General features: G+C 42.4%; 1 protein-coding gene and 1 long non-coding RNA gene across 7 annotated transcripts in view; both read left to right on the top strand.

The window, feature by feature from the left end:
- The first annotated feature begins 361 nt into the window (after positions 1-361).
- LOC118167073 lies at positions 362-2,542 on the top strand. The gene is made up of 3 exons (XR_004750917.1): positions 362-520; positions 2,003-2,086; positions 2,385-2,542. It is a non-coding gene; the product is annotated as an uncharacterized LOC118167073 (long non-coding RNA).
- A 1,704-nt stretch (positions 2,543-4,246) lies between these two features.
- The window catches only part of FAM13A (family with sequence similarity 13 member A), a 132,045-nt gene continuing 114,178 nt past the window's right edge, over positions 4,247-22,113 (top strand). For all 6 annotated transcript variants that reach the window (XM_035326302.1, XM_035326300.1, XM_035326298.1 and 3 more), the window contains exons 1-4: positions 4,247-4,300; positions 6,870-7,059; positions 9,885-10,094; positions 19,982-20,162. In XM_035326302.1, coding sequence (XP_035182193.1) covers positions 4,274-4,300; positions 6,870-7,059; positions 9,885-10,094; positions 19,982-20,162 — 608 coding nt within the window. In that variant the 5' untranslated portion in view covers positions 4,247-4,273. The remainder of the gene's footprint in view (positions 4,301-6,869; positions 7,060-9,884; positions 10,095-19,981; positions 20,163-22,113) is intronic.

The following is a 22,113-nucleotide window of genomic DNA, read 5'->3' as shown; positions in this document are numbered from 1 at the left end:
ATAAAAGCAATACAGTGATCAAAGGCTGCCCTCGCAAGCTCAGGCAGGTTTTAGCTTGGGATCTTTCCTTGTTAATTTCGGTTTTCCCCTGTTTGGCTATTGCTTAAGAGTAACATGCTCATGAGCAGTTAGGCTGCCACACAGCGTGCACTGCATTTGGACAGAAATTGTGTAACGTGCTTCTTGCTCTTGATCTCCCACATATGTTTAGCAATCACCTTGATTTTAGTATGACTTCAAACAGTGATTTGCCTGGGCAAAAGTTAATTGTTATGTTATAGTTTCAGTTTGGGGAGCGGCATGACTCTATCACGTTGCTAGTGTCTTATGAACCCAAAGTGAGTGCAGGAGCAACAACACTACTGGTGCCATTTTACAACTCCAACTTTCCCTGGGTTTTAAGCTAAATTATGCCACTGTTCATCAGCGATGCTGTTTCTCCACACATCAAAACTTCTTAGATCACCGAATCCTCATATGCCAAGAAGTTTTGCACGGCCATGTTTGATGTTGTAATTAGGTAAGCCTGGAGAAGCCTCATGTTATTTTTAATAATTTTTTAATTAGTGTGACTGTCTCCATTTCATTGACTCAGTAGGCTGGTAAACCTGCTGCTTAAGTATATGTTAACTTTGTACTCAGTTATTTGTCTTCATTTAGTTGCTTATCCTTATAGTTATTGAGCCAAACCGTTTCAGTAATGCTTCAGTAATTCAAGTAGGTGTCTTGACAGAAATGAATAATATGCCTCCTGTCCGCCAGATGTCTGGCAATTTCCATCTGCTCCCACATGCACGATGCATTATTTGTCTCCTTTTCTCACCTGCAGCAGCCAGCTCTAACACACGTTCTTCACTTGGAAATACCCCGCTACACCTCTACGGACAGCTTTGTCTAAAGAATCATGGGTTCGCCTCTGCCCTTTCTGAGAAGAAGGGGCTTTTCATGGACTGTAGTGGAAGGGGGGGGGGGGTCCTACACCAAGTGCTGACGTTCAAAGCACATTTATTTGGACTGGCCTTCTTGTGAGTGGGCTGGAAGGTCACACCAAGCATCCTGTAGCTGGCTACTTGTCCAGCCAGGAAAGAACGGAGTTATATTCTGACGTCACGGTAGAAATGATGAATAACAGTCAGGTTAAAGCAACATATTGCATACCAGGGATAATGGGATTATTCACAGATGTGGCGTGAAGAAATTCCTTTGGACTTCTAATGGCATCCTTGCTGTTCTTTCCCTCTGGGAATGTTGTTTCAACATCTGAGGTCAAATGTCTTATTTGTAAACAAGTGTAAGGGATCTTTTTCTTTCTTTCTTGATTCATTGCATGATTTTATTAGCCTGTCCTTTGCAGTGTTTTTACATTTGCTTTTAGCTATCATGTGGAGTTAGAGAGTATCTGGTGTAGGTGTATATCTCAGCCAAAGAAAGTATTCTGCTAGCCCCCTTTAAAAGGTAGGTAGTTTTAAAAGTCATCAAGCAATTCTTGCACACGGATGGTAAGAGTATAGCTGAGAACTATAGGCCACAACTGTGTGATCGAAGGTGGGTAGGCATGGCATGACATAAAAGCTAGTGATACTCAGCTTCTGGGTCTCATAGGCCTTCACGATCTTTCACAACGTATTTGCTCTGATTTGAGCGCTCTAGACAAATTTATAATAAGTTTCACAAATGTTCACCCATGCAGTATAAAATTCCTCCAGGGTATAAAAGAGACAGCAAAGACAGCAAAAGGTAGTGTTCTCTCTGACAGCAAGATAGAAAAACACAAAATGAGCCCTGTGGAACTTGCTGTTTCTGCTTGTGTGTATAACTCTGATGTGGTGGTTTGATACAACAACTTAGACAGAGAACATGAAACAGCATAATGAGGGATTTTCTAGTATTGGATTTGGGGATATTTGTTTGTTTGTTTGTTTCCCTGTCAAAGACATGACTAATTCTGATTTGTTTTGTTTTGTTTTCTATGGTTTTGTTTTGGTTTTGGAATTGCTTACAGGAAAACAGTGAAGGTTTCCAAAGTAGGATGCCGCCTATGGTCAGACACCACAACATGTCTTGGGTGATTTCTACAGTCCTAGAGGTACTGGCATTCCACACTTATAACACCTTTCTTTCCAACACAGTCATCCTGAAGGGCAGAGGTTTGGTGAAAGGAGAGTAGGGAGATGAGGATATAAAGAAACATGTCTCTGTGGGAAGGGTAGAAGGTTCAGGAAGGAATCCACTCACTTCTAAGCTGGGGATAAGGAAAAGTTCAGCTAAATCTCGGTGTGCCCTTCACAGGGGAAGCTGTCCGTGCTCGGTGCTGATTAGGAAAAGTTAGGCCAGGACAAAGGCATTGAGGACGTTTCACTCATTTCTATTTTTCTGTCACATAGGAGCCTTCACCTCTCCTAAGACTCTCAGCAAGAAAAGAAGCTTCTTTATTAACTCAGAGAAAATATGACATATCCCCAAGTGTTCCAGTGACTTCATAGAAGAGTGAATTTCCTGACTTGAACAAGCATCCCTCAGCTGTGGTTGGAAAAAAAAAAAAAAAAAAAAAAAAAAAGGAAAGAAAAAAGAAAAAGAAAAAAAAAAACATTAGCCAGAGTACTGGCTTGGCTTGGGTGCTGCTGGTGCTTGTATTCTGTTCCTGCATTATATAAAATAAGAATGTACAAGCTGCTTCTGAAACTTTGTTTATAAAAGCCTTAATGCTGCAGCTGCTGTTCACTATAGGTTCATGTCTGAACTCTTCACCCCAAAAGTTACCAGAGAGGGTCAGTTTCTCATCACTTTCTGTTCAGGTTACAGTTTGAAGCATGTCCTTGTGTTTTGCTGTGGAGCTGTGATTCGGACTAAGAACATAGCTTTGTGTGATTTATGTGAAAAGCATGTTAGTGGCTTACGTTAGAGAGGGTGATGGAGGAGGAGGAGGATGTTACATCAACTCTGAGTCCCACAGTATAGGAAGCAGGAAACTTAGAAAATGCTAAGGAACTTAGAAAATGCTAAAGCCAAAGTCTAACTTTCTGCTATACAAAGTGGGAAAGTAATCATTTTGGGTTAGGCTGGTTTAACTGAGCTCAGACAGGAAACAGAAACCGAGTATGAAGGAGATACTGATTACAACACCTAATAAAAATACATTATGAATGAAAGTTGAAATCTGCAGGTAACATTTTCCATCTGACACATAGTTCAGTCCCTTCCCATCTGCCTCCGGGAAAATGTTCTTTTTCCTCAGTTTTTCTCTAGCTGTACAGCCTTTCTTTTCTTCCCGTACCAGACGCAGGTACTTCGGAGAGGCAGACTTTCCAAAGACCTCGTCTTCTACTCACATGCTGAGGCACTGCCGAGTAACACTTGCATCTGGAAGGATACAGAAATAAGTATATGTGCTTCTCTTCCACAAAAATAAACAAATAAATAAATAAATAATAAAAAAAAGTGTCAAACGTTGAAACCACACAACTCTACAGTGCAATTTTGAAACATACTTTCATACTTTTCTTGAAATTTCTAGTACCAGCCCTGCTTCCAGCCTGCTGCAGACTCTTTGTATGATGTGACTGCTGGCGGTCGCAAGCACTGTGGTTTTTTTCCACCCCTTTTTGCTTTAACCTTTCTCTTATTTCACTACTATATCCCTAGATGGAAAACCAGGGGGTTGAGGGGCGTGGGTGGGTGGGGTTATGATTAATTCCCGCATTCCACCCTTTTTACGTTCAGGCCCAATATGTACCACGTAGCACTGCCACTAGCAAGCAGAGTGCGGGTTGTAGTAGGGATTCTTCCTTGGCAAAGGAGTGCATTTAGCGACGCTGACTTTGCATCGTGCTGGTCGGCTCTGTTGACCTGTATCAGTCACGGAATCTGTAGGTGCGAGGGGACCAGAAGCGGTCGTGACCTACACACCGCACGCTCCCGAACAACACAAAGGGCCCTACTGCTTTTCCTTCCACTTCACAAAGTGGATTTTGTGGCAGCAAAACTCGCGGAGACTTGGCTCTTCCCACACCGCTGCCTGCTCAGCCAGGGGCGGCCAGGCCGGGGGAACCCCCCCAGGCCCAAGACCCCCCCGGCTGCTCTCGGGGAGCCAGCCAGCAGCGTGAGGAGCGGGGGGCCGGCCCCTCTCCTCCCAGCCGCGGGGTCGGGCCTGCCGGGCGGGGGCAGAGGCAGAGGCAGGGGCGGGGCGGGCCGGGCCGGCGGCCTGGAGGGGGCTGCCGGGCCCAGCGGAGGCGGGCGGGCTGCGGGAGCCGGGCCCGGGCGGCGGGCAGGCAGCATGGGGGCCGGGGCGCTGGCCATCTGCGTGAGTAGGGCGGCCCGGGGACGGGGCGGCGCCGCCCGGGGAGCGGCTGCGGATCGCGGCCCGGGTCCGGGGAGAGCGGGAGCAGGCGCTGGGGTGGCCGCCCTCAGCCTGTCCCGCGCGGGGCTGGGAGACGGGAGAGGCCGGCGCGGCCCCGGAGCTTCTTCGTCGTTCCCGTGTGTTTTCCAAGCGGTGCTTAGGGAAGGCGAAGAAGGGGCTTTTTTTCGTACTTTTAGCCAGCGAGCAGCTGATGCGTGGCGCCCTGTGTAAATCTGGGCTGGGTGAGCTGCGGACGAGCCGTCCCGGGCAGCTCCCGTGCTGCTTTTGTGCCGTAGGGCATCGGCGTGCAGAGGCGGTGAGGGTCACTGCTACAAGCCTCGGCGGTCAGTTACCGTCGGTTCCGTACCTGGACAACTTCTCCTGCTATAACAGCAAATCTTCCCGGCCTAAGGTCGTGTAAGAGTGAACGCTCAGAGCCGTTGTGAGGCGGCGCTTTGATTTTGATTAAGCGTATGTTTGAGATAGCTACCCTTAAATTCGTCTCCCTGGTTAACAAATCCTTTCCAGAGCCCCAAAGGAGCCTAACAGTTTACTCCTCTGTTCCTGCAGACGCGGGAAATGCCTCTACTTGCCTTGCAGATGTACATTATGAGTTTGACCAAGGAATTTCAGCTCTGTGGCATCAGCGTTTTGGGTGCTAAAATGGCAACAGGCCGGAGCCCTGCACTTGAGCAGGATTTTTTGTGGGGGTAATTGGAGGCCTTGATTGGAAAAGTTCCCTAAGCACCACGGCTGCTCCTAAACTGCTCGGGATTTTTGCTGTCTTGTGAACTGAACCCAAGCTACGTGGCTTTTTCTTTGGCGTGTACCCTCCTGAAGCGAAAATCATGTATTACCCATTTAACCCTCAATGGAAACATCTCTCTTAAAAAGAGATGCGTGACGAGGCATTTTAACAAGCCGGTCGAATTGTAGTTCAATAATTTAGGCATGTAGTGTTTACTGTAAAGAATTAAAAAGGTGTTCACTGCAATGCTGGTTTTATTTATATATTGCAATGATGTTTCACAATTAAAAAACACATTTATACAAGTAAGGTGTTTCGTAAAGATCAGATAAGTGTTGCATAGTACCTGGAACTATCGAACTTACGTGTACTCCAGGAATATATTTTTAATAGGAAAGGTACAGCAGAGCAGAAGAAACGAACTGCCAGGTATATTATATCTGGATGGACAGTCAGGCATAATAGCAACCCTGTGCAGATGTTCAGGTTCATTACAAACTGCAGTAAGAATATCACGTCATCAAGGAATAAGTTTTAAGTATTTGTTTAAAAAAAATAAATAAAATTACAACTTGTCCTTATGATTTCAAGCGCCAAGACCCAGGCAAGAGTCTGAGCGGTTCCTAGCGTTATGTATAAAGAACATTGTAATTGTTGGTAAGGTTTCTACCGCCTATTTGTTACTAAAACGCTGTAGGAATATATTGATTTGTATGCATCACACTAGTGGTGACTTCTTAAATTAATAGACTGAACTCCGTGGTGTCAGTGGCCCATTGTTCCAGCAGTGTCATGTCAGAAACATGGGGAAAACATCAGAGACATCAGTAGAAAAACTTATTTCCTCTTGAGTGAGGTGTACTGAGTTCTATTCTGCTTGCCTGTGTTAGAGGAGTGATGCTTAGGCGTGTATGGAAGTCACGACTGCAGTGGGTTATGTTGTTCTGCCTTTGGCAGTCTTTCCAAACCAATAATACCATATGATTATTAAGATTTCAGCATTCCAAAATTAATCCTAAATTATGTTATTCCCTCGGCCTTATTGAGTATTGTCTAATGTTCTCTCTGCCACTGCAGTTCAAAACTTGTGAGAATGTCTTCCAGATGTACATTGTGCCTCCAGAAGAAGCTATGGGATGTTTGCATTTGAAGCTGGTCTGGTCCTTTCCCCACATATTAGGTGTGATTAGATTACCCAGTCCCTGCTAACCTTGAAATCTCTGTACTTAAATTGCAGACTTAGCAGATACTAAACATACCATAAAATCTTTTGTAAGGGTCCATCTCAGCTGGCAGTGGCCAAAATGAATCCTCAGGGAATAGCATTTAGAAGAAAAATGCAGTGAACCTTCCGTAGAGTATCCTCAGAGACTGACAGGCATTCTGGATAACACCCTGAACTGATTATGTTGTATTGGGATTTTTCATGTAAGTGTTTGTCCAGTTGTTTTTTGTAAGTCCAGTGAACTGCATGAGTTACAGAAGCACAGTCCTGTGAGTCAGTTACTTCTTACTCTAGTAACAAGCTTGCGTACAAAAGTATCTTTCTCCTTTATCATAATTATACGGTACTTACACTCTTTTCCAGTTATTTACTCTTCTATTTTTTTATTTTCTGTTATGTTTTCCTACTTCACGGTGACTTTCCTATGAATTAAAAGGAAGTAAGACCAAAATCTTATTCTGGAACATAATAGTCAATTTCGATGGATATGCTCGTGTTGTAACCATGCAACCTTCTGCAGCTCACAAGACTAATGCACATTTTCCCTGTGCTTCTTTAAGCAAAGTAAATCGGCTGTGAGATTGAAGGAGGACATGAAGAAGATAGCCTCACTTCCACTGAACAAGCAGAAGGACACAACCCGTCCAAAGGTGTTTGGTGTGAGTCTTCTGGAGCTCCAGCAGCAGGGACTGAGCAAGAACGGCATCCCAATAGTTGTGTGGAATATAGTTGAGTACCTGACCCAGCACGGTAAGCTTCCTGAAATTACTTTTGCCTGTATATGTAAGGCCCTTCAAAGGGAAAAGATTTTTTTTTTTTTTTGTCCTGAATAGGACTGTGGTGCTAACCACAGGCAGTGAATATTACTGTGTGATTTGTTTCCTTTTTTCCATCCCTGGTGCTGAATTTACTATTTAATGGGATGTTTATAAACTACAGTGTTATGAAACACCACATGCTCATTAGTAAGCTGTTCAGTTTTATAAATGGAGCTTATTTCATTTTGAAGCTTTGTGTGATTTTCTCATGGCAAAACATTCAGCTATTTCACAGTTTCTGACAGTGAGAAGATGTAAATATCTATATAGAAATATTCATGTGCATATACAAATCCCATGAGAATGCGTTACTGAATGGGAATACATGTTCTTGCAGGTTTTCCATTAGATTTCAGTTATTTTTAACCCCCCCAGGGAGGTAGGTGTCAAATTCTTAGCCTTTGTTTGCATTTGTTTAATGGGACTTCATTCCCTGTTGATGAAATACATCTCTTTGCAGAAATCTAGAGCACTGTTGGTGCACAGATGTATCCTGTAGCAGTTGTTCTGCACTGGAAAAGATTTTGTGGCGGCAATTTCATCTTGTAAAAAGCTGCATCTGTTTTTACCCTAAGGTCTTTCTTTTAGCTGCTCAGTAATGATAATCCCATTACAGAGTCTTAAGATTCCATGTCTGTGTCTTGATAGACCCTTAGAAGCTGGTAGAGGCAAACACAGCCTCAAAGTTAGCTTAGATTAAGGTACAGTGCAAATTTAAAACATAGTCCTATCTTTATTCCACAGTAGTGTTTTGCTTGATCTACTTCACCTTGCTTTAAAGTAGTCTGCTAGAACAATGAAAAAGCAAGGATGGGAAGAGATCTTGCATCATTCAGGTTTAATCGAAACCAGAAGTTGACAAACCCTCTTGATTGCAAGTTGCAGGCTATACTCTGCCTTCCATAAAAAGATCTGCATCCCACACAAGTGTTTCCCAAATATGAACTGAACAAGCCAAGTCCTCTACTCTGCAGCAAGATTAGTTGGTCTTCTAAATGCCAAGGTGATTATCCAGCCTTGATAAGCATATAATCAATCCTCTTCCTCAAGAGTGCAAGGAAGACCTCAAATATGCCCTCTTACGTAGGAAGTTCATGAAATGGTTCTTCTGTTCTCACCCACAGTTTATTTTGTGAAATAATGGTGATGTTAACCATGAAAACATTTTAAACAGCGCCCCAGGTATGAACTCAAACTCTTAGGAGGCATACTGTTTGTTCAGTGTGTCTCCTGTTCTGCAAAGATGCAGTAATAGGCACCGTAGGACTTTTTTAAGTCAAGCCATTTCAGAGACTCTCTTCCAGCTCACGGGGAACTGACTACCCATTTGAAAAAGCTGAGCCAACTTTGGTGTAGCTACATTCTTGAACGAAGTTTGTATTAAACTGCTTATTTTCAAATTTATAGGTAGAACCAAGTTTTCCTCTACTGAATTTAGCAATATTTGATTACTGTTCCAAGTGGGTTCTAGCCTGTCTTTATTTCTATAAATGCCTGTTTGGGAAAGAGCAAAGGACATTTTATCTGCAGGGGGGCTCTGTTCAATTTCTGCTGCAGAAATAACTGCTGAGATGTGGTGTTTCCTGTTGTCCCCCAGATGGCAGTACAGCATGGCACATTAGAGCGTTTTGTTGTGAATACAGGAATGCAAGATCTGAGCTGTATTTTACATAAGTCAAGTAAAAAGCTTAAGTTTGAAAATCTGTCCATTTTTTTTCTTACTAGATCAGTTTGTTTGCTGATCCAATAAAAGAGATTGCTTTTCTTTACGAGGTCTGCTGCATCAGGATTGATTTCTCGGGCTGGCAGCATTCTGCCAGGCTCCTGCTCAGCAATGACCACTCTGAACTAATGAAAACCATATATCTTATATTTCAATCATCTTAGTGTTATGCTTCTAAAGAAGAATAAGCAGGTCTATAGACACAGTATCAGAAAAAGCAGAGGTCTTGTGAAAATGATTTAGTGAAACATTAATTTACCGAGTTGAGCTTTAGGCATATGTTTTCTTAAAGTCTGTGAATCTCAGCGTATGCCTAAAAAGTGATTCTTGATACAATATGATTCATCTCACTTCCTCCATGGAAACCTTCATTGGGTGTGGGTTGTCTGGCCTGAAATGATTGATAATTTTTATTTTCATAGCGAAATACTTTGGGCCTCGTGCTGTCCAAAATATGCATTTGATCTCGGAGATTTTCTGCTATTGTGAAGCCATGGTGCTTATTATAGTTACTGCTGCAATCACCATGTATTCATGTGTCTTTGCTTCATGGTGGTCACAGGTAAGAAGCTGTTACCCTAAAAGTGAAGCTTGAAATATTCACTTGTGTGAATAAGTGAGTACTTGGCAGAGTCCCATTGAAGCTAATGACTACTTGCAAAGGTGAAACAATTTTGAAAGGTTTATAGAACCTGGATTCTTTTCGGCTGAAGTATACTGATGCAAAATGCAGCCCTCTCAATTGATTTCCGCGTGGTGTGAGATATTGGCATGTTACAGCAATGCCAAAGGGTGTTGTGGGTTTTCATAGAGTATCCCAGGCCTCAAGATCTAGTCAACAGCATTTGTTAAGTTATCATAGCCCAATGCTTCACCATTGGAGTTTCTAGGGGAAAAATATCTTTTTAAACTGCATTGTATTAATTGTCCTCCTTTGTATTGATGGTAGCGTGTTATTCACACTAGAATATCTGTTTTATCATAGCAATAGTGTCTGAGTTCAGACCATCCTCATGTGTAATGCATAATTATAGGTATGACCCAAGAAGGTCTCTTCAGGGTAAACGGCAGCATGAAAATGGTGGAACAGTTGCGTCTGCAATACGAGCGTGGAGAAGAGGTGGAGCTAGTTAAAGATGGCGATGTGTACTCAGCAGCCAGTCTTCTGAAATTATTTTTGAGAGAGTTGCCAGACGGGATTATCAGCTCTGCCTTGCAGCCCAAGTTCATTCAGCTTTACCAGGGTAAGTGAGAGGTAAAAATTTCCATCCTTCAGTGTGCTTTCTTTCGGGAGAAGTTTATGCAGACATCATTAGCGGTATTCTCTGTTTCTTATCTTACATACTTTGTTCTGTATTTCCTTTGACTTTAGCTTTAATCTGCTCCCAGGCGTCTCCCAGATGTACAATTCTGAGTCTTGGCAGAAATCACAATGGCGTTAGAAGAGAGAGAAAACTGTTTCTTGCATATTTGGTAAAATCAGGACTATTTTTGCTTTTCCAATCCAGTTATATCTGCAAAATATAAACTAAAATTATCAATTGTTTTGTTAGAGCAAGCTTGTAGACAATAACTGCAGTCTCTCTAGGACACAGGTTTCCTTCTGTTTTGCTAGGGTGATTACTTGGAATTTCATTCTAATGGGCTCTGAAATGTTATAACAACTTCATCTGCTAATCACAGTTATTATCCACTGAGCCCCAAAGCATATATTGTCTAAATTTCCACTTCTCACTAAGTGATGTGATTGGCCATCAGAAACAAGCCAGTTTGCAAGTAACAACAGACTTTACCAATCATAGCATAGAACCTGGAAGATATATATTTTTTAACCTTTAAGTAGTAGCTAATCTGTAAGGAAGAACATCACTTCAGCTTTAGAAAGTTGAAACTTGCACAGCTGTTTGCCTAAATGATTTGTTGATCTAATCCATCCGTATTAGTCCATATTGTTATGCAGACTAGATGGTGGTTGGCCCTGTTCCTGGACCGTCTGGGAGGCAGTTGATGCCTCTTCTTGCTGTCTTCCTAAGAAGCTGCGAAGTGTGTGGGTACATGCTACTAGAGATATGCTCTTTACAGTAAAGCAGGCAAATAGGATACATGTAGAGGAGGAACGATGCAGAGGAACATCCTCTGAACAGATCCCCAGTGGATCTTTTTTTGGCCTGCAGTGGAGATGAAGTTTAGTTATTGCCTGGAGCAGGGAGAACACAACCATGTCTTCTCTTCCTTTCCTGTCTGGGGCTCTACAGACTGTTAAGGGTGTGCTAGAGAAGAACTCTGCCTTTCCCTAAGTGCAGTCAATAAAGTAATAATCAGGTTGTATGTGGGCTGTGTAAAATACCTCTGTAAATAAAAATATCTCTGTGTAAAATTTCTCTGTAAAATATCATTTAGTAAAGTTGTCTGGGGCCCAAGGACAGGGTTCAGGAAGTGCTGGGTAGGAAGGTGCCATTGTTTTAGGAAGTCCCTTCTTTTATTTTTTTGGTCATAGCTGTGCTTTCTTTCGGATCTCTTAGATTTAACCATGTCTGACTCATGAGATGCATTTAATTATGCTCCTTCGCTTAAATTGCTTTAAGTGGAAATTTTGTATAAGTTGCACGTTCCCTGTTCTGCATCCCTGTCCCCACAAAGGTCATATCACTGTATTGCGCCAGAAACTATTGATGTACTTTGTGAACTGTGCTGTTTGTGGAAAGTCTCATTCGTTCCTGCTTCCCACAGGAAATACAAAATTCCCCCGGTGATTTCTATGGAAATGAGATGCATATCCATACTTAGCAGACGTAGCCACCAAGCTTTGTTGTTTCAGAAAAAAAGTTGCTGGTGTAAATCACAAACCCGGTTCTCCAAAAGTCTGTTTAAGTGTGGTGTGCCTTTACAGTTAAGTTTGCATATATTGTACAATACCCTCTAGTTCTAGTCCCATTATATTTTTTATTAGGGTGAGCTGTTATGGCAAGGGGAAGGTAAAGTCTGAAGAAAACTGAGTTGTTTTTTTCATGTGCTGGAAAATGCATCATAAATTGCTCTGAAAGGCACTGATTACTTTCGTAGGGTTCAGATTAGTTTCAGTGGTAGATGGGCCTGTGTTTACAGTTAAATGATCAACCAACTGTGCAGGATTGGAGGAATTATCTATTCACTTATCAAAGTATGTGCAAGGGTATTTGTTGCAAAATGGTACCAACAGCAAGCATGCCCGAGTGTTCTTTTTGTAAACTATGAAGAAAGTAGGTCAAGGTGTTTCTGAGCCAACAGGTTATTAAAAAATAACTTTGAATCTGGAGCCACTTCACTGTATGTCTACAGTGAAGGCAGTTACAAGCTCTGTTACAACCTCTGTATTCCCTCCTGTTGAAGCTCTGTAATTAGCTTAGAATTCCCTCGGAATATTTTCAGGGATTGGTATCAGCATCTTTTCAATCAGCTAAAAGTTTGGCCTGAGAATAACACACAATTACTTTCCTTCCTATACAAAATGTTAGGGAGTGATTCCCCCAGTTAAAAATAGCTGGACTGAAAACTGCAAATCTTACCTGAGATTGTAAATCCTTTTCAAAGCAGGGTATAGTCCACGTTACCAAACCAAAGAGTAAATGATCTGCCCTTTATTGAAAAAGAGAAACGTGATACGTTGGTAGTTCAGGAAGCGCGCACAGCTGGTTTGGCATGCTATCAGAAGCCTGTGCAACAGCAGTGTGAAATGTGCATGCTGCCCCTAAATCCTGATGCAATGCTGTTTATATAAATATTCAGAGTAATTCCAAGACTATGCAGTTCCAGAAAACATCACGTAGCGTATCCTATGGGCAGTCTGCTGCATCCTGACCTTCTCTCCCTACCCTTGCAGAAGGGCAGTGACAGTGGGAGTTGAGAAGGGCCTCCATCTGTAAAAGGTGTAAATTGGAGACGTGTAGCAAGTACAGGCTAGGGACTGGTAGCGATCTTTGTGTTGACTGGTCTCTTCAGAGTGCTTGACAAATATGAACGTTGCTATTTGCAGGGGATCCTGGGGTCAAAAATGTCCACTACAGTCTGCTCTGTGGCTGCAGTTTTGCCGGAGAACAGGGCTGTGCCTGCCCGAGCAAAATGGGCCGTGCTTGCAGACCAGTGAAAGCCCTGGATGACTGAAAGATACTTCTTTCAGAAAGCTCATTTGGAAGTTATCAGTAGCTCCTGTACAGAAATCCGTCTGAGCTTGTTTATTCCTTCTGGCTTTTCATTTCTTATCTTTTATAACCCAATCACTGACTCTTAAGACATTTGTACATACTAAGAACAAGCTCTGTATGCACAGCTCTTACCCCTTTCACCCGTCCCTTGCTTTTAGCAAGGCAGGTTGCTGTTATCCTTTTTAGCATGCAGAAAGTTTTTCCGTTATGTGATTCTTTTTCTTTCTTTTTCTTCTTTGTTGCATTCCTTCTCCAGCAGGGGCACAGTGAAATGTAGGCTCCTGTCTTCCTTTGGCACTGAGTCTAATTAAATTGAATGCTATTTGATCACAGAAAATTTTGCATTTTTCAGTATGTAGCAGCTAGATGAGAGTTCTGTCTCTCACACCCCTCCCCTCACAAACTGTTAGAGCTGACGAGGTTTTGTGTGGTGCTAGTGAACAGCTCTGAAAGTTTCAGGGAGAGGGATGGGAGGTGGTGGAAGGGAAGGACGAGCTCCCTCCTGGATCAACAAGTCATTTTAGGGAACGCTTGGTAGCCATCAACTGCATGAGCTACATGAACAGGCAGGAGCAAAAACAGATTGTGTTGGGGGATTTTAGAGGTCAAACTTCAACCTGAATAGTGGGTGTGAAAATGAATAAATGAGAGCTGACTCTTTAACCACTGTAACAGCAGTAACTGGAATAAATCAGATTCACTAGTTGTCTGTGGCTCTCCAGGCTATAGTGGCATGTTTTTAACCTTTCTCTATAGCTTTTATTGTCATTTTGATGCTATTTTGGTTTGGAACAACTCATGACACTTCTGTTTTCTCTGTGCTGAAGATGCTTGCTGTACATTGAAAACATTTGGAACCAGCTTTCTTGTGCAGATGGTAACACTCAGCAGAGCTGCAAAAGAAGTAACAGGACAACTGTTCCCAATATAGTGACGGGGGGTAAATACAGCTCTGTGAAGTGCTTTAATGACAGAGAGCAAAGGGTCTCAAGCTGAATTGTGATGACAGCCTTCTCGTGGCAAGGACTTTCTGCATTTCTGCTTCTGATGGCAGCAAGGTGTGATTTTATTTTATTTTTTCCAGTCTGGGGCAGAGCCTTGTCTGAAGCAAATCACTTCCAGCCAGAGGCTGGAGTCCCACTTCCTGTAGGTTGTGGAGGAAGAAAGAAACGCTTTGATTCCTTCAACAGCCTAGCCTAGCAAACACAGCGTAGTGGTGACTGCAGTGTACAGCCTGCTGCCTCTATGCCAAAGATTGACTTCTAGAGGCACGTTGATAGCTACAGACAGATGCAAGCTCTTCTGTCTGCCCTCCAGGCTGGTAGTATGCAAGGCAGCTGAAAGCTATGCAGACGTGATAGATAACATGACACTGAGCCCTAGACTCTCTTCCTTGCCTCACAGCAGAGGTAATTAGCTAGGGCACGGCGCCATGCTGATAGAGTTTCGGTGCTTGTAGGCTGGAGTTGTTTGGGGTCAGACTGTTTGAGAAATGAACAAGTTACACGCACCTGTCTGCTGGCATCTGTACCTTTGGTGATGTTCAGACAGCATGCTCTGTAAGGAGAAGGAATAGCATGAAGAGGGATTGATTGGGGAACTAGATCGTGCCAGTAGCGTGTCAAAGAAACTCAATATGTACAGAAATATTTTCCAATGGTCCATCCTACGTCCCTCTTGTGATCTGTGGGTGTATACTGAACTTAAGTGAGACTGAAAACACCCTTGCAAACTTGTCTGTGCCTCCTACACTGTTGAGGCTCCCGTTTCTAGTTAATTAACATTTTTAGAGAGTGCCTGCTGTTTTCGGTTGCCTCCTTGACTGCTGCCCCTCAGCAGCGAGTCCCTGGCAAAAGCTCGATATACCAGGGAAAGTCCTGTGCTTGAAAATACCAAGTGTTTTGGTAGCTGGAGGTATTTCTATATGATTTAAATACATAGTTATAATATTAAATATGATTTAAATTCATGTTCCCGAATTGCCTTTGAAAGTCTGGCACTCTGCTGTTTCTATTATTGACAGGCTCATTTGTCTCATCTCAAGGCGCTGCAGCATATGCTTAGCTTCATGCTGCACTCTGTAATCTGATTTAATAAGTAAGACTGCTCTTGGTAGCCTTGACTTCCACAGGACACCTCGTACCTCACAAAATTAGGCAACTACATAAGCTTAGGGCTTTGATACACTTGATGCTTGTCTGTATGGTAGTGTAAACAGCTCCGGTACCTTAATGTTTCTCTGATGGTCAGTACCAGCTGAGTAAACATTTATGATTGACTTCGAGACAAATTGAAATATTGTCTAGCAGGTGGACAAAAGAAGGAAGAGCACTACAGGAAATCATCTGTCATGACTCAAATATTCGGGCTCTCTAGTAAGTTGAAAAACTGTTTCATTTGAAATATTGCGGTCATGGACAGCTAAGTTCCATTTGTCCTGCAAAACGTACAGCGTGCATGTTACACTGTATGTGCACGTTACTCTCTGAATTCAGTATAACGGTAATTAGTAGCTTTTAAAAATAAAGCTTAAGTCTCAGCAGCAGGATAATTAACAAATTAGTTTTGATTTTTGAATTGCGCTGGGAGGAAGGTTCAATATCCTTCCCTTGCCTTTTCACTGGAAAAGGGGGGGAGAGAGAGATTTTCTTGTTCCCCTTTCAGCAGGGCAGAGAATTTCATGGCTCAGTAAATGGGTTTTCCGTCTCCTGCTGCTCAGTGGTTCTGTGACATTCAGTTAGTGTAGTTTCTGAACATCTTATGGTCTGATACCTGTCTGTGTTCCTAAAAGGACAGAAGTGAAAGCAGAACACCCCTGATACTAAGATAGTACTGAGGAGGGAACAAAGGTTTGGTTGTGTCCAGAAACAGACATCTCTGGTCCACACCACATACTAAATCATGTTTAATGAACAGGGACATCAGACCCACTAAAAACAATTGATATCATGAGGCCACTAGATTTCTGTGTAGTCAGTGCAAATCTGTGTCCAAAATATTTTGTGGAGGTTATTAGCATCTTTCTGGTTTTAAAAGGATGGAAAATCCTTCGGTAAATGGAAGAGCACCTGTCAATCAAATGCCCCAGTGGGAGATTCAGAGAGGCAATTAGTTCTCAAGGGCATTCCCTAATTAGGTGATGGGGAGATGGTAGCAGGAGATGTTTTTTGCCTTTTTTCCTGAGTGAGGGCTTTAGCATTCCTTATTATAACTGCAGGCAATTTATAGTTTAAAAAACAAACCAAACCAAGCAAACAAACACCACTGTGCAGTTGTTCTGTTATTTAAACAGAAGTTTGTTACAAGGTGAATTTCAGTGTTCTGTCTATGGGGAAATTAGTTTTGTTTTGGTTTTCTTTGAGCTTCATGAAAAGGTAATTAGTAATCAAGTCAGAGACTGTCCAGTCCAGTTTGATCAGTGAAAATACAAATCCATTAAATTCCTTATTGTTATTCAATTTAACACAGACTTCTAGAGGCATTGTGAAATTTTGCTGCAGAGATAAAAATAAGTCAGATTTCCTACTGTTACCAAGCTGATTCATTGCAATGAAGTCATGATATTTTTTTCTCTATATCTCACAATATTTTTCAAAGAAATAGTTGCCATAAGTAAGCGAGATTTTTGCATATTTCCTTCCTGCACATTTGATACTTGCTTTCTTTGATGGAGATAATTTCTTAGCTGCAGCAGAAAAGAATATAGTTAATCACTTAGTTGAAATGTTTGGTCCTATAATTTAACTGGCATTTTAAACTTTGGCCAGCTCTCATGAAGTAAGTCTTATTAGGTACATGGTATCAAAACAGACAGATAAAAATTAACATTCTGTGAGTATAAAACTTCCAAAGGCTTTTCTCGCCTTTTACTGCATGTCATGTAAGGCAGAAAGCTGAAGCCTAGTAGCAGATGAAATCTTGGAAGTGCCTGTATGAAGTGACAAGTACATACATACAGAAATTAATTTGCTTCCCAAATGATGTGCACGATAAGTCCTGTTTATTAGTCACAAAAATATCTGGCTGTAAAAGAGAAATCACGAATTTTGGGGATCACTTTCAGATATTTTTATACAGATTGATAATTTACACAGCTAACTTCTTTCTAAAGGATCCTATACCTAGAATACTGTGCAATCCAGCCCTGGAGTATTTCTGGGAAATTAAAAATGAAGATGAGAATTGTGAAACATACTTGTACATGCCTTGCACTATGTTCACAACCTATTCAAAGCAAAAAATATTGGGGAAGTGTAAAATGTCCTTTTCTTCAAAGTCTTTGTTCTGGCAATACAAGGCATGGGATATTTTCCTGCCAGTCTTCTCCTCTGCATGGTACCAGGAGGATGTACAACAGGCAGCAGCTAGTTGCTGAACAGTTTCAGACCCAGCCTCCTTTGTTATATATTATTGACTAAAGACAAGTCTTGAAGATTTAGAAGTTTTCACAGAATGGCTGAGATGGGAAGGGACCTCTGGAGGCTATCTTGTCCAGCTCCCTGCTCAAGCAGGAACACTCGTATCAGGTTGCCCAGGACCATGTCCAGGTGGCTGTTGAAGATCTGCAAGGACAGAGACTCCACAACCTCTCTGGGCAGCCTGTTTCAGTGCACTGTCATCTGCACAGCACAAGTGCTTCCTGATGTTCGGGCAGAACCTCTTGTGTTCCAGTTTGTGTCAATTGCCTCTTGTCCCATCACCGGGCAGCACTGAAAATATGGCTCTGTCTTCACTGCATCCTCCCTTCAGGTATTTGTACACATAAGGAGGCTTCCTGAGCCTCCTTTTCTCCAGGCTCTACAGTCCTAACGCTCTCAGCCTTTCCTCACAGCAGAGGTGCTCCAGTCCCTTGATCATCTTGGTGGCCCTCCGTTGGACTTTTTCCAGCATGCCCATCTGTCTCTTGTACTGGGGGGCCCAGAACTGGATAAAGCACTCCAGGTGTAGCCTTACCAGTGCTGAGTAAAGGGGAAGGATCACCTATTTTGACCTTCTGGTGATACTTTTGCATAATACAGCTAAGAATACTGTTAGCCTTCTTAACAGTAAGGGCGTGCTGCTGACTCATGTTCAACTTGGTGTATACGTTTCTGCAGAGCTGCTTTGTCGCTGGGTGGCCTCCAGCATATACGGGTGCCTGGAGTTGTTCCTCCCCAGGTTCAGGACTCTGCACTTCTCCTTGTTGAACTTCACAAGGTTTTTGTCTGCGTACCTTTCCAGCCTGTCAAGGTGCCCTCTCCTCTGGTGAGTCAGCCACTCCTCCCAGTTTCGTGTGATCCTCAAATTTAAGAGGGTGCACTCTACCTCATCATCTAGATCGTTGATGAAGATGTTAAACAGTGCCCCTGGGGCACTCTGCTCATTACTGGCTCCAAGTAGACTTTGGGCCACTGACCACTACCTGTTGAGTCTAGCCTATCAGCCAGTTTCATTTCTGTGGCTGGTTTGGCTTTGCCTGAATGCTGGGTAAACTACTTGCTGAGGATCGTAATGTCTTCTGAATGAACAAATTCTTTGTTACCCTAAGAATGGACAGGATGTCTTTATTCCCATGATAAGCCAGCAGCTACTCTGGGACAAGGTAGTCTTTTGCAGAGAACACAGAGGGTAAGAACTTAATGTGAGGTCACTTTGGCTTTGTCAAGCAATAAACCTTCGTGTCCTTCTCTAAGAAAAAAACAATTACACGACAGTTTTACAACCCTGAAACCATCAACTCATAAGGCTGATCATAACGATAACACTGTTAGAAATGCACTCCTGCTAATGGCCGCTGCTTGTAATTAGATGGGTAAGGAAAACATGTAGTGCTTGAGTTCTGTCTAAAAGTGTGGTTGTACAAAAGCCCAGTAACTGTATATGAGAGTTTCAATAAAATTGTGTTTTGGAGGAGAGTAGAAATGTGTGTTTACAAGTGTTAAGGCACATTTTGACATAAAGGAAGGGGAATTTTTTTTTTTTTTCCAAAATTTTACTTTAACAAAATGCAAAACAAACATTTTGGTTGGTACTAATCACTTTTTGGAAAGTGGAGAAGGGGAGCAAAGAATTTTGTGGGTTTTGAGTTCAATTCCAGAAGCAGAACAAAATGAAGTAGAAACTGTGTGTGAGGCTAAGCTTGTGTTCACTGCCTGAGTCTGTATAAGCACAGCATCGCTGAAGTTAGTGCAATTTTTGCTTCCTTTAAAAAAAAAAAAAAAAAAAGTGCTGCCTGAAAGGAAGTTGGCTTTAGTCCTACTTTCCCACACTGAACTGATTAATGTCAGGCTTTAATCCATACTTAAATTCTAGAAGATTGTACAGTATGACAAGGCTATTCTCTAACATTAGGCCAAATATGGGCTCCTTATGGAATGTAACAGTTCCCTAAACATCCTTTTTTCCTTAAGCAAGACTCCTGATCAAAGGCTTAGTCTGGGTTTGTCATTGTGAGTTGTCATTGTGTCAAAACAATGCAAAAATGAGCTTTGCATAAAATGTACCTGCTGAAGGTACTGCAGTATTGTTATTCTAACACTGTATTTCAGGAGCCCCCTTCTTTTACCGTTCTTGCTTTACTCTTTTTGAAGTTTATCATGGGCAGGGAAACTAAAAAACAAAGTAAGATAGGGTGTGGGAAGCAGAGATAATAACATGCGGAAACGTAACTGTGCGAGGTGGGAACAAACATGCTCTAATGCTGCCAGCTTTATCCACTGCTGCTTCTGCTGAGGAAAACAGTATATTGTAAAGGTAAGCATGATACAGTGCCAACGTTGGCCGTAATAAGCCTGAGGAGGAAGGTATAGGTTCACTGAGGAAATTTGACGGGGTAGATGTCAGAACAGAAATAAGACTACGTTTTATATCCCACTGTTTGTTCACCCATGTAAGTAAATTGGCAGCAATGTAGAAAACCACACACAAATACATACACATGTGTATGTTTTTTCTCTTTTTGTTTTTCCTAGATGCTAGAAATGACATACAGAAGGAAAGTAACTTAAAAGAACTCCTTAAAGAACTGCCTGAAGCTCATTACTGCCTGCTGAAGTATCTGTGCCAGTTCCTGATAAAGGTTGCTGAACATCATGTAGAGAACAGGATGAACCTCTGCAATCTCGCCACTGTGTTTGGACCAAATTGCTTTCAGTAAGTTGGGGCTTTCTCTTTTCCTCTTATCTTGATTGAAAGCGTTATAGAACAAATGACTGAAAATGTAGCTGAGAACCCTAACTGGTCAGAATGATCAAGCAGGGGCAATGACAGGGGCTTCTTGTTAATATTTAGTACTAAAGCTATTGTTTGCCCTTACTGGGAGTGTTGTGGTGTAGCTCCGGTAGGCAGCTAAGTGCCGCACAGCCGCTCGCTCCCTCTTCCCAGGTGGGACGGGGTGAAAATTGGAAAGGTAAAAGCATGAGAACTCATAGGTTGAGATGAAGACAGTTTACTGGGTAAAGAAAAGCTGTGTGCATGAGCAAAGCAACACAATTAATTCACTCCTTCCCATCAGCAGGCAGATGTTCAACCACATCCAAGAAAGCAGGGCTCATCACATGTAATGGTTTCTTGGGAAGACAAACACCATCACTCTGAACATCTCCCCCTTCTTCCTTCTTTACCCCAGCTTTTATTGCTGAGCATGATGTCATATGGTATGGAATACCTCCTTGGTCAGCCTGGTTCACCTGTCCTGGCTGTGTCCCCTCCCAACTTCCTGCACACTGCTAGCTCCCCCTCTCTGTCAGGGCAGTGCAAGAAGCCAAAAAGTCTTTGGCTCTGTGCAAATACTTCTCTGCAACAACCAAAAACATAAGTGTATTATCACCACTATTTTCATCAAAAATCCAAAACACAGCATTGTGTGAGCTTGTATGAAGGACTCTGTCCCAGCCCCAAAACGATGACAGGGTGTTGAGTTGCTCTCCTGTCTTCTTTTGCAGTGTTGCTAAACAGTTGGTCAGTTTTCTATTGCTGTGTTGACAGCAGATTGTATAAGAGCAGGAAGACTTGTGTTCATACAGCATTCTTCCTTTGCCATCAGATAATATGGATGCTTCTCTGCAGAAAGATTTGAGAATGAGTACCTGGGAGGAAAAAGGACTCGGATGCAGCAGCCAGCTGCTGTATGATTTCTAGATGGTACGACATACTCTGCAGATTTGCTCTTGTGATCTGATGTCTGATCTCAAGATGACGGTCATTCTGGGTCATCATTCATGTATATTTTGAAACTGCTCTGGAGTTTATGAGGTTCCATTGACCTTTTGAGACTTCTCAACTGCATTCACTAGTTTTACTAGTTCCTTTCATGGTTCCTTACGCCTTTGATAAAGATAGCATGCCATACATGCTAGTGGGTCTAGCAGCAATACTGGGAAGAGTTATTTCCAAGTGTGAGAATGCCCTCGAACAAGATTGTTCCTGTTGAGTCACTGCTATGAGGTAGTGTGCCATTAGCATCTTTGTCCTGGCCTTGTCTGTAATATAACTGCTGCCTGGCATCCAAGATCTAAGACATGGAGGACACGTAAGGAGTTTAGTTTGGTCATCAGTCTTGAAAGATGCGTGATACCTGCAAAAAGAGAAGTATGTTCCTTGTAGCAAACGTCTGATTTGTATTGATCCTTGCAAAAATTTGTTCTAGAATGATGCTGCATTGTCTAATGAGACTTAGATTAGATTAATTGCCTAACAAGACTATCTCCCTAAGCTTCCTCCATAGCCTCCAGAAATAGGCTTCCTTAAAGAGGGAGAAAACAGGAGGTAGGTTCATTGTCATCCTGCGCAATGTGCTCTAGGTGAGCCTGCTCGGCAGGGGGGTTGGACTAGATGATCTTCAGAGGTCTCTTCCAAACCTGCCAATTCTGTGATTGTAATATACCGAGCTAATTCCAAGCTCAATTCTAAGCTAGATGCTGCTTGCTCTCTTTTTAAAGGAGCACATCGTTTTCCGTTGATAAGAGGGAGAACCTGCAGAGGTGAGACATTCAACCAAAGCTTGTCCTTTTGTCTACACTTCCACCTCTTCTTAAGGTAATTGCTTATAGAGGATGAAGGTGACTACGTCAGGATACAAACATTAAAGCATTTACTGTCTTAG

The sequence above is a fragment of the Oxyura jamaicensis genome, chromosome 4 (genome assembly GCF_011077185.1).
Source record: "Oxyura jamaicensis isolate SHBP4307 breed ruddy duck chromosome 4, BPBGC_Ojam_1.0, whole genome shotgun sequence".
Taxonomy (NCBI): domain Eukaryota; kingdom Metazoa; phylum Chordata; class Aves; order Anseriformes; family Anatidae; genus Oxyura; species Oxyura jamaicensis.
This window is presented reverse-complemented; position numbering and strand designations above follow the sequence as displayed.